Source organism: Ammodytes marinus (assembly GCF_949987685.1).
Source record: "Ammodytes marinus genome assembly, chromosome: 8".
NCBI lineage: Eukaryota > Metazoa > Chordata > Actinopteri > Uranoscopiformes > Ammodytidae > Ammodytes > Ammodytes marinus.
The window spans coordinates 17,665,986-17,679,331 of NC_137212.1; the positions used below are offsets into that span (position 1 = coordinate 17,665,986).

At 39.2% G+C, this 13,346-nt stretch overlaps 1 protein-coding gene across 1 annotated transcript in view; it reads left to right on the plus strand.

Moving 5' to 3' along the window:
- acbd6 (acyl-CoA binding domain containing 6) overlaps window positions 1-2,948 on the plus strand; it is a 32,975-nt gene extending 30,027 nt beyond the window's left edge. The window contains exon 8 of the mRNA XM_080032739.1: window positions 2,051-2,948. Coding sequence (XP_079888865.1) covers window positions 2,051-2,205 — 155 coding nt within the window. The 3' untranslated portion in view covers window positions 2,206-2,948. The remainder of the gene's footprint in view (window positions 1-2,050) is intronic.
- Window positions 2,949-13,346: the final 10,398 nt, after the last annotated feature.

Sequence of the window (13,346 nt, forward strand, 5' to 3'; positions counted from 1 at the left end):
ATCCGACATAAAAGTGGACGCAAACAAGTGCATATCCTCACACAACAGTGTTTGTGCCACGAGCGGGGGGCACTGAGACCCCCCATGAGATACAGATTCGGAGAATTCATCCCGGGGCAGTGACGGGCGGCGGAGGGTTAATAATAAACTTCACAGTCCCTTTCAAAACACAATTGCGACGTGCTTAAACACAAAGAAAAACACATAGATAAAACGGACTAAAAGCCGTGAAAAAAATCACAGTAGCCTATGTGATGTACAGTAGGCTTATCATTAGTGTATGAAAAGGTGCACTCCTGTCTGCCTGACTGAGGCATCGAGAACAGCGTCAGTGTAAAAGTAATAGGCTGTATTCCACCTCAATATTATCAGAATTAATTCCACAACATGCAGATAGGTTATTCTTTAATAACTGCAGAGCTTATTCGAACGTTGCTATTTTGTTTTTATTTGCACTCATATGTCTCCGTTTGTAGGCTATTTAAGATCCTAATTCGTTTTGTTTTTGTTGGTATCACTCCATGGAAAAATCCGTGGAGGCATTTGTTCATTAGTTGTAAGAATGGCTTCATCCGTTTTGCAAAGGAACTCCCAATATATGATAGACCTACATGGCTTATAATAGGCCTATCTGGATACATTTTACACAAACACATTCGTTCTCGCACTTCATACATGTGCCGACGGAGTCGCCGTTTCTCCTTTCTCCACTTTCTGTGCGTACGCATGGGTCAGAGTTTGCGTGGAGGACCGCACATCTCCCGTCAAGTTTGGTTTTTATAAATCCCAATATTTGCTTAGAAATTGGCGTGCGCCCTCTTCTGGGCGTACGCAACGTTTATAAATGAGGCCCCAGGTGATTACATGGTAATACTAAGTAAAGTGTGAATAGTGTGGATGCAGGAAGACTTCAGATGCTGCCAGAGGATCCACACCGTCTCGTCTCCACCAGGGAAAACTAAGGTTTCCAGCGCCGGGATTACATCCCACGTCTCCATATCTCATGCGCACACACACACACACACACACACACACACACACACACACACACACACACACACTCGTGCCAGCCAGCCCGCCAGCCACCCCTGGGCTGGAGGTTAAAAGGCCTGACTGTCAATCACTGTGGCTGCTGACATCAGCGATCATGGCGGAGCACAGAGTCTGCTCTTTAAAAGGAGCGAGCGATTGACACCGACAGAGAAGAGCACTCAGAAAAAGGGAGGAAGAGAGAGGGGATGGTGGGGGGTGAGGTGCCGGAGGGGCGAAAGGTGCATCGGGAAAGCATGGACCCGCTAACTGGGTTAAGAAAGTGCAACCCTCTCTCCCTCCCCCCTTCCCTTATACCAAGAGAGAGAAGACCCTTTTAGTGGGGCACAAATTGCCAATGGGGCAGAAATGAAGTGTTTGAGAGAACCACAGGTCCAGGCTGGTGTCAGTGCTGGACCAGCAGATGGACTTTTCATTAACTGCAGCACTGTACATACTTTATTAAATAACAGTACCTCGAAGAAAGGAATGAGGCACATTTACTCAAACTTGGTTCATACCATCAGAACATTCAGAAAATGAGCTGCAGTGATACATCAAATTCCAGGGGATCGCAAAGTTATTACAATTCTTCCCGAGGGGAACATGCATGTCTGTATCGCATTTCAGGGCAGGCAGTATTTGAAGAGACATTTAACTTTTAAGCCACACTTGAACCTCATGATAGTTCTAGAGGTGAGGTAAATTCACGCAATCACCAAAGTTGTTTAGAATACATAATCTGGGAACAATGAAAATGTGCTTTGAATCTAGGAGATTGGAACATCTAGTAGATATTTACTGGATAAGTGAATTACCCTGCTGAATGCTCTTCAAGGGATCATCAAAGTCAGCAGGATTCATCCTTTGGTCACCATGAATACTTGTACTTTAACCAAAAAGTTAAAAAAATACATTGAAAAAGTTGCATACATTTCTCCTCTACTTCTTTCTCCTCTGCTATAATCTTCTCCTTCTAACTCCTCCATCATTTCTCTCTCTCTCTCTCTCCTTCTCGTAGCATCGGCCTGCGAGTTTGCCGACATCGTGGAGCTCCTGCTGACCGCCGGGGCCGACCCGTCCATCAAAGACATGGAGGGCTCTCTCCCTGAAGAGGTCACTGAATCCAACGCCATCTCCTCACTCCTGCGTCAGCACACCGCTCTCAAAGGATAGACCTTCCCTACCAACCTCGCCTAGCCACAGTCCCCGTCCCCGTCCCTGTCCTCGTCCAAATTCCGTTCATTCCCCAGCAGTCTGTAGACCCGGATTACAAAGGTTTTATTTGACTCCCCACCCCTCCTCCCCCCCAAGTACTTGAGGTGAGTTTTATTCTGTTGGCTTATCTCTTTGGAAAACTACACGGTGTAAACATCAGCCCTTCCACTTGATAAGACGCCTGAAATGAAACACACCACATCTATTTTGTCTCATTCATCTAAATACTGTATATCCAAGTGGGGCTGGGTGATATGACGATTACTGAGATGATCGGTCAACTTGTTGAGCTTTTGCTGAGGTAGGTGTACCGTTGACATCTCAAGTTGTATCCGATCATTGCAGTGTTGCAAATGAATTATCAGGACTGCTTATTGTCAATCTTGGCATGCCAGGATTTGTGCATGGAGCTGATCAAGTATCTGGAATTTTCAGCTGTTTAATTCACTGGAAGAACCAAAAACAGACATTCCCATTCACTTATTTTCTCTATAAACAATATACAATTTCAGAAAATTCATATTCCAGAACATATATATAGTATATATATATATATTGTTATCAAAATGTAAAATGACATACTGTAATGGAAGGTTATATGCATATCACCCACCCCTACTGCCCAGGTCTGATGACCAGTCAGGCCTTTTTTTCTGGGTCAGCCCTATCTGACCATTGTTCATGATTCAGTTGTGTTACATTCAAGGAATGCTTTAATCATGTGTCATTTATCATATTAAAGTCGGTAACGCTTTATATTAAGGTTCTTGTTATAAGCCTTAGTAAATAGGTAATAAGGACCTTATTAGATGCTTATTAACATTAATTTGTGTTAATAAGACTATATATAAGTGTTAATAATAACATAATAAACATGTTGACAGTGTGATTATAAGACTTTTATAAGCACTTATAAGAAACTTCTTAACTATTAATTGATCGCTTAATATCATTAATAAAAGTCTAATGAGTTTCTGATAGCTGTTAACAAAAGCGTTACAAACCTATTTATTGAGTCTTACTAACTTGCCTATTATGTCATTGTTAAACCTTTACTAAGCATTGTTTGTTGCTTTATGAAGGTAACCACATCTTTATTAATCAATTAATAACAGTTAACTATGCTCTATGAACAATGCTTATTAAGTCCTTTATTAAACACTTAATAACAGTTAATAAGTACTATATCTTGTCAAGGAGGATACAATGGGAATTAGAAAACGACATGTAAATACAATGTTAGAGCGGTGAAGGTATTTGATTAGCTTTAATGTTTTTCTTGTTGAAGTACCTTCAAAAATGAGTTTTCTGAGTTTGGTTTGCAGCGCCATATCTTAGTTGGCTAAAGTCACTGATTTTCATCCCTCTTTCCAAAATGTTGTCTTTTGGCATCTAGCATAATGAGTGCATAATATATTTGTTTTTGCTCTGAAGTGATTCTTTCACCTCTATGTGTGCGCACACATGTTGAGTGAGTGTTAAAATGAGATGCCCCGAGAAGGTTGTATATTTTTCACAATCTATGATGAATATGACTCGTATGATCGGTTTTGTGCCTCAAATCATATCCTTAAAGGGCTTTTATTTTGAAGGTAGTTGTAAAACCGGAAGTTCCGTTTATGCAAGTCGCTGATGGCTTGACGCTAGATTGACGACCATGCTTGACATAGTGTTTCACGAAAGTAAGGAGAACATGTCGGAGTCGTCAGCACGGTCAGCACCCCAAACCAGGTCTCTGAAAAATAAGAGGGTGAGGTCCGAACTGGAGGATGACTCTTCTGGTAAGTTTAAGAATGTAATGCTATAGTAACGTTAGCTGGTTCTAGCTTGCTAGTTGATTGCCTAGCTTACATTACTTTCTTTCAGAAGCTTTGGTGAGCTTCTTTTTTGAGCTAACGTTTAGCTTACACTATCATAAAAACTGCAACCAAACGTATCTATTAACAGTTGTGTCATGCTAGCTTGTCAGGAAGGGGCCAAGTAATGCTCCAAAATCGGTCTAGTCCATGATACAGATTCAAAATAATCCTGAATGGTTATTTCTGTGCTGACCCAGATGCTGCCCAAATTGTCCTAACTGCCAAACTGGGTCTACAGAAATATAAACATGAGCTGGCCAGGTATAAATTAGAATGCCAGAATGTAAAAATAAAAGACCTGACAACTTCTTGAAGGGACAACTATCTGAATGAAAGAAAATATTATACAGATAATACAGACTAAATTTACTTTGATACTGCACCCCTTTTTGCAGATTCCATGTCCAAATCGCTTAAATGCTTAGTATAACCTGTCTGCTATCTGTCTAATTGTGATCAATGTTTCTTTGTGTTGTCTTTATACAGTAACAAGAAAGACCAGCCTGACTCAACCTTCCCTTGGGGCTCAAGTCCGTTGTCGTCTGACTCCTCTGACTCCTCCTCAGACGATGGGAAGAGGAAGTATAACAGAAGTCAGCATTATACCGTTGCAGAGGGGGCCAGCAGAAGAAGGCTTTTTTTTTTGAATGATCTATTTTTGAATTGTATTACTTGATTTTATTTCAATACATTTTAAACTTTTAAGACTGACCAATTTTCTTACTATTTTGTTGACACAATCGGGGAACGGTGGGACTTGAAAATATTCCCACCTCCAAAGTGGGGAATGACAAAACAAGTTTGAGAACCACTGGGTTAGCATCTATATATAGTTGTATGTGGTTTTCTGCTTGTCCTATCTGCAACAGTATAATGCTGACTTCTGATACAGCAACGTCTCGCCCAAATTCCTCTAGTGAGGATTGCCATCTCCATAAGGTTACAGATTCAATATGCAGAAGCAACTCATACAACCCCACGTCGTTTTATATTGTTTTACCTACAACAGAGTTTTTTTTTTATTATTGTTTGATGGAAGTTTTTTTTGCTCTACTCGTTTAATTGCTTTGTTGTTCTTATTCATTTAATATTTTAAATTAATAGTCTTAATCATTGGACACTTGAATTGATGTCAGGCAGCATTTTTATTTTACAAAGGTATTTATTTTTTTACATTTAGTAAAATGTTGTTCATGAAAGTTCTGGGAAACAAACAAACATGTTTACAATTGCACAGTTGTTAAGTGTTTTTTTTTCTTTAAAAGTAAGTTTTTGTGCTTCACCTCTGTAACATTGTATTTACATGTAGTTTTTTTAATTCACATTGTATCCACCTTGACAAGATATAGTACTTATTAACTGTTAAAAAGTGTATGTTAAAGGATTTATTAACCTTAATAAGCATTGTTCTCGCTTTAGATCCAGTACCTTCAAAATGCATTATTACCTGTTTAATAAAGGACTTATTGGCCTTAATAAGCATTGTTCTCGCTTTAGATCCGGTACCTTCAAAATGCATTATTACCTGTTTAATAAAGGACTTATTGGCCTTAATAAGCATTGTTCTCGCTTTAGATCAGGTACCTTCAAAATGCATTATTACCTGTTTAATAAAGGACTTATTAACCTTAATAAACATTGTTCTCGCTTTAGATCCAGTACCTTCAAAATGCATTATTACCTGTTTAATAAAGGACTTATTAACCTTAATAAGCATTGTTCTCGCTTTAGATCAGGTACCTTCAAAATGCATTATTACCTGTTTAATAAAGGACTTATTGGCCTTAATAAGCATTGTTCTCGCTTTAGATCAGGTACCTTCAAAATGCATTATTACCTGTTTAATAAAGGACTTATTGGCCTTAATAAGCATTGTTCTTAGAGCATAGAAATGCATTATTACCTGTTTAATAAAGGACTTATTAACCTTAATAAGCATCGTTCTTAGAACATAGTTAACTGCTAATAAACAAATAATAAAGGTGTGTTCACCTTCATAAAGCAACAAACAATCCTTAGTAAAGGTTTAACAATGACATAATAGGCAAGTTAGTAAGACTCAATAAATAGGATTGTAATGCTTTTATTAACAGCTATCAGAAACTCATAAGACTTTTATTAATGCTATTAAGCAATCAATAAATAGTTAAGAAGTTTCTCATAAGTGCTTATAAACGTCTTATAATCACACTGTCAACATGTTTATTATGTTATTATTAACACTTATATATAGTCTTATTAACACAAACTGATGTTAATAAGCATCTTATAAGGTCCTTATTACCTATTAACTAAGGCTTATACCAAGAACCTTAATATAAAGCGTTACCTTAAAGTCTTCTACAAATCAGTTCCCATCTGGCTTGCACTATGTTCATTATGTGAAGTACAGTGTGCTTTCTATCCCTTGTCTTACTTAACATCTATTGTATGAACACCCCGTGTACAAGTAAAACTATCCTAAATTCTTATCCTACCCCCACATTGAACCTAACCATACATTGTTCAAACAGATTTAATCCTAACAAATTGGCTGAAAATTTAAATATACAATAAAGTACATGTATATTTGCACATCCATGAAAAAGTATTTATCGTAAAACCATTTACTCCTGTATAATGAAGTACATTTTAAATTATATTGATGTGTGTTTTTAAAGTCTCTTGACAAGAAACATACTTTTAGGGTGTATTCACACATGGAAAGTCCGTTAGTTCACTTGCTTTGGTCCAGACCAAATAGAATTTGGATTTTTTTGTTTGGTGTGGTCCACTTTCATATTGCCCCTTTTGCAAGTGAACCAGCATTACGAAGCAAAACCACACGTGATCTAAGGTCATTCATTCATTGGACAGACATTCTGGGGTGGAGAAGCAGGAAGAACGAAGTAAAAACTGCGAATTTATCATTGATATAATATGGAGTTAAAAATAATAAAAATGCCTACATCTAGCCTATAAATAAAGAAGAAAAATATCAAATTATTGTTGTTTCATATGTTTATAATATGTAGCCCTATGACAATGCCACGTTATGTGGCTTCTAGCCTACGATGTGAAACATAATTTTTACTGTATTTTTGCTGCTGGACGCGCGACTCGCGTGAAGAATAGGCTCAAACTGAAACACAGCTGATTAAGCTGTGTATCAGCTGGGTGTCAGTTCGGCGCAGTTCAGCACCAAACTGACACGGGGACAGTATTGACGGTCCCGTTGGGAAGAACAATAAAAACACACACTTCATGCAAAGCGCAGCGTGAACCTTTTGGCACTGTAGGCTACGGGAGACGCTCCTCTCCATCTGATCGCTGATCCGCACGCATCATTATCAAATGTAATATTTTCGCTCGGGGCTCCCGGTCAAACCACAACTAATCTTCCTAACAATGGCGACAACAACACTTTCCCATAATGTGAAGCTGATGGCGATTTATTAAAAAAGAAAAGAAAGAAAAGGCGCAGTGCTTCCTGCAATTGGGTCGGATCGAGTCCGGCCAAATTCACACCACAAACGAACTGCAGCAGAGTGCGTTTTGAAGCGCATCGAGACTACCTCTTCAGCTGGGTCTCGGAGCGTTTGTTTGGTCCGCCCCCGAGTGCGATTGCTGTATTCACACCTGTCTGAAAGATGCGCACCGAAGGTGGAAGTGCACCTGAGTTCGTTTCAACCGAACTAAACACAGCATGTGTGAATACACCCTTAATCCATATCTTTAATTCACACCAACCTTAAAGAGGACCGTCACACAACACACACACACAAACTGCCTCTTTGGTATTATGTCATAGGATAGATCTGGATGTTCTCCAAAAATAATCAACACATGTTCTGAGTACAAATCTGCTTTCCTCGTCCTCAAGATCAGAACATCACTCTCACACTCTCTCTCTCTCTCACGCATACACACACACACACACATTCACATACACACGCTAGATGAGAAAATACTACATCTGGACCCTGGATCTTATCTACAGCTTCCCCTTACCCCTGATGTTTTTCTTAAATCCGCCTTGACACAAGGCGTTAGATAACCGTCTCAACATGTCTGGCTGCAGCCTGCCAGTCACTCACAGATCTATGACATCATTAGATGGTCTATGCAGCATTTGTAGTCATCACCAGGGGCACCACTTCAAATTCAATTTTTCTCTTGACAGCTGTTGTACACTGCTCGTAGTGAATTAAGATGCAAGTGAGCGCTGCTATACATGAGGTGAATTGAAATCTCTTCACATTATGTTTATATTTGCATCCAAGTCCAGTCCTTCTCCTTTTCACAAATCACATGGGAAAAGAGGAGTATTTTTTTCCTTTACCCAGAAGAATTATCATTCACTTGACTTTTGTTAGCTCCAGCCAGAGAGGCTTCCTCAATGACATTTTCTGCATCTCCTGCCATACATTTTGAGGAAGAACCCTACACGAGTTGAGGGGAAAAGCTTTTTGAGTATTCAACCGGAGTCTGAGACATGATGCGCTACAATCCCGCAAAGAGACGACCAGTGACCACCCTATTGTTATGAATTCCATCCACATGCAGCCATTAGGATGTTGGTGCATCTCAAAAGCCTGTTTGGGGCCCGGTGTTGTCTCCTCGTTGCATCCTAAACCCCGTTATACCAGCTTGAGGTAAGAGAGGGTGACGGCAGTTGTGCTTCCCCCCCTGGCTCGTCTGCGAGACTCTGACACTAAGCCCATTATGCTTCCATTATGGGGCTTCAATTTTCCTCTGAGCTTCTGAGCTTTTCACTTTCGACACTGCAGCTCCCTCCTTCTCCAAACCGCAGACTTAGACTCGCCCCACTCCCCCAACCGCCCTGCCCCCTCCCAGGCCCAATATAGTCCAGCCCTTCTGAATATTTATGCATTTCTTAGAGGTGGAAAGTAATAAACTACATTTACTCAAGTAGTAAACTTCAGTACAGTTTTGAGGTAACAGTACTTTGCTTCTATTTTGTGCTGCTTTTACTGCACTATATTTGGGATGGAAATTCAGTAAAGGGCATTTTATCCCCAAACAGTTGTGTCCCCAAGGTACAAAACACAAAAGACGCAAGTGTCAATAACCCAAGTAATCTTGTAAAAATGAATTAAAAGAAGAATAGATGTGATTGTAGATGTTCTAATAAAGAGAATCTGACTTCCGTAATGCAATGCAGATACTACATTTCATTCTCAAGATTTAACAGTAATCAGGCACTGGAGACACTAAATCCGCGTTCATGTAGGCGAAAACCAAACATTTAATTCTTTAATTGTGTGTGTGTGTGTGTGTGTGTGTCATTTATTTGGCCAACTCTTGATACAAGCCCTTTTCCTACCCTCCAACCGCTCCCCACCCCCTTACCCCACCTTCTCTTTGCGCTGCAGCACCCCCGCACCCACCCTGCACGCAGCGTCGCAGGGAACCCAACAGTAAGCAGAAATCCTTCTGCTGCTTAAACACTTCCCCACTAATATCAGAGGCGTGTTCTCTGTGTGTGTGTGTGTGTGTGTGTGTGTGTGTGTGTGTGTGTGTGTGTGTGTGTCCAATCCCCAGCTGTAAAGCTTTATGTGTACTTTATGATGATGAAAAAGCGTTTCTGCAAACCACCAACACAACACCAAACACCTGAGCTTCCAGAATGCAGATCAGCCAACAAACAGAAAAGACGTAGTGGTAGGCACTCTCTTCTATGTGTCACATACATATATTTAAAATAATAATAATATTAATAATAATAATACTATGGGTTCTTCAATAAAGAACCCATAGTATCATCTCTAGAGCGTCTTTGTCATGGGTTCCTCTGGGTAATGTAGCAGGATAGCTATTGAGTGGAAATTCCCAGTTTCAAATTAAAACAGCATCGAGCTCGCAACCTTGAGGTTGTCATTGAGAGGCCGCTGTTTGACTCCGGCTCCTATTTAAGACCCACTCCGTCATCCTGCAGATCATTGTTCACCACAGGCTGGATTGAGTCGTTTGGGGAGAAAAATGCCCTGCTTCAAAGCTGCAAGATTGACTTTCAGGGCCAAAACACAAGTATCTATTTTGCATGTTAATGTATTTCCTTTTTGCTTCAGGCGAAGAAAAAAATAACTGTTTCCTTCAGGAAGTTTGTAATAAAAGCCTGCCGATCAATGATAATGGCATTTGTGCTTGTGTTTGTCATCTTCGCAAATGCAACAGTGGTGGAGTTTCCACAGATTTATTTGTATACTAGTGCTGTAAGTGGCGTGTAAATTATCCTAACTGTCTGTGTGGCTTTTTATCTTTGTAAGGCAGCACTATTAGAGTCTATCCATTATAGCCCATAGCCCAGCCAATCAATGCTTAAATAAAAATCAGCTCAATTTGTGGGGTTTTATGCAAACGTGCAAACTCCGACCAGGCTGACTCTTTGCTTTTTGTTTTTATAATATAACAGAAATAGCTAAAACACAACGGAATCGATAACACTTAAGTTTGGGTTACGTTGGCCTGCTCTCAGACAAGTGCTGCACGTTGCTGCATACAAATGAGTTTCATACAGATGTACACTGTGGTGTAATTTCATTATAATTCTATGCATAGTTAGCTAACACCATAGTTACAGGGAATAAATCCTCTGTAACCTGAGAGGCTTTAGCAATGCAGCAACTGCAACTAAGAATAATAGCAAAGACAGAGCAGCGACACAATATAACAGACAAGACACGCATGGACATGGTCAGGGCCATTGCACAAATTAGGACGTGTCCTCACACATGTTTTGGAATTTGAGCAAGACTTTTTCTAAGAGTACACATGGTTATTGTTTTATATTGTTATTTGGGTATATTCTGCCTTTATCGAAAAGCCAATTGTAGGAAATAAGGGAGAGAAGGACACGTCCCCCACATGACACCAACCAGTGACAGTGTGGTTCATGGTCAGTGGCGCCCTAACCCCTATGCAGTTAACCAGTTATGGGTTTTTGAAGTTTAATTCAAGCAATGATAACGATGCAGTTTTGGAGATGCCAATGTTGTCCTGTATGTTGAGCAGTCCACCACTTCGGTCCAGACTGAAATATCTCAACAAACCTTTGATGAATGGCTAATAAATGCAGTACATAGGCCTATATTAGTGTTCCCTTCATAATGAATTGTACTTCCTTTGGTAATCCCTCATCAAGCGCCCCAATCAGGTCAACATTTCTAATTTGCCAAATACTTTGGTCTTGTTTAGAATCCTGCAAAACCTTTCACATTCCCATCAGCCACACCTGTACTTTGTGTTGTGTGCTCATAGCAAATGTTTGGACGCTAACATGCTAAACTAAGATGTTGAACGTTGTAAACTATGCATGCTAAACATCAACATGCTAGCATTAAGATTGTGAGCAAGTTACTAGCATGTCTGTAGACTGTAAGTCTTGATTGGAAATAATATATATATATATATATATATTTTTTTTTTATTTTTTATTTTTTTTAATAAACAGTATAACATAAAATAAATACAGTATTCCTCCAACTGTATTACATAAACCATCAAAAAGGGAAAAATAAAAAACTTGAAAAAAACATAGTTGGCTGCTAGGCAAAAAAATGTCCCCAGAGGTGTGTGGTTGCATAAAGGCAGTGAGACTCATAACCTCAGTGGTTAAAAATCCTAACTAACAGCCCTGCATATAGGATACTTACCAGCTTGACATATTGACATACAAGCTAACTGCCTGCATATGGGCTATATTCCCTCTTTGTCTGACCACAAAGCACATTTGCCCATGGATCACAAAGCACTCTACAATTAGTTAACAGCAGAGGGATTAAGGATAGATTTGACAGTGCAGCGCTGCAATCTGCTACTGTGTCTCTTTAGCACTGAGAGGATCAGTAAAGCCAGCAGACATCTGTTTCTCCACTCGTTTTATTTTCCCTCTCTCGTCTCTCCTTCTCTCTTCCTTCTCTCTCTTCATGTATCTTTCTTGTCACCCCCCACCCCGAGAGCAAGAGAGGAAAGCAGCATCAATCACTGTTAACTGACTGACCACTGTCTGTTGGTGGTACTAAATGGATCTCCACAATCGAATAGAGACCTAAGTGTGTGGTAAATGCCCTGAATGGGTAAATGAATTTGCGGGTTAACTCGCTCTAAGAGCGTTTAGATAAGGCAAAATAATAAAAACACCTACAGCAGATATTTTTCTTTTTGATGAATTGAAAACAAAGTTAAGCTGAAAATCTGAACTCTCGCATTCATCACTGCAAGCTCGGTCTGATAAAAAGAGAAATGCACTAGAGGGTAACCCAAAGACAATTCAGCTTTATTTTCCTCATATAGATTTGACTGTACACGGTTCATACCATTACACAGAAGGCATAAATGAATAAATTCAGTGCTCTCTTTTACATCTTTTTCAAAGACACATGGCAATAATAATAAATAGCGCTCATGAAACAAGACGGTCAACACGTTTTCAAACTGTACAAAATTTACAACAATTAAGATGCAAACTTCTGAGGCAACACAGACAGACTCAACAAAACTGTAGTGGTGAAGGGTTTGTGTGTGAGTTTCGCTTTAGATTATAGCCCACAAATTACACAAAATATTTTGTACTTATGAGGTACCATTGAAACTCTTACTGGGTATCTATTAGGACATGGACATGTATTATACTGTAAGCACTTCAATAACTTTCTGGTAAATATTAAATAACTACAAGGTAAGACTTGGCCTGTAGGATATCTTAGTCATGAAAAAGTAATATACACTTTTACACTGTTATTTCCCAAATATATTATAATCTTAAAATAAATAAAGTAATACCACAACCAATACCATTGAATTATCTTCACTGGCACTCCGTTTTCTCATTTTCCCTGACTAGTTATTTAGTAATTGTCTTTACTCCATAATTATCAAATAGGTACAAACCCTCCTCTTCCCTAAGCTATTTTCTTCTTCCGCTGTACAAACATATTAATCCCGGTATAGTTACACAGTTAAGTATCCAATTGATACCATACATTTACTCAATAATTAGGCTGTAGTTTGCGAGCTGAAATCTAAAGTGTTACCCCATTTTCTTAATAGTGTCACTCTGATTTGCGTTCTGTCTTTTCAATAGGATGCTCTGGTAAAAAAAGAAAAAAAAGGACTTGGCAATTTTTCATGAAAAGGTGACAACATAAACAAGATTGGAATTATTTTCTTCAACCGAAAACAGAAACATTATTTTAAAAAAAAATAGCTTATTTTTAAGCAAACCTCCTCTTTTAGAGC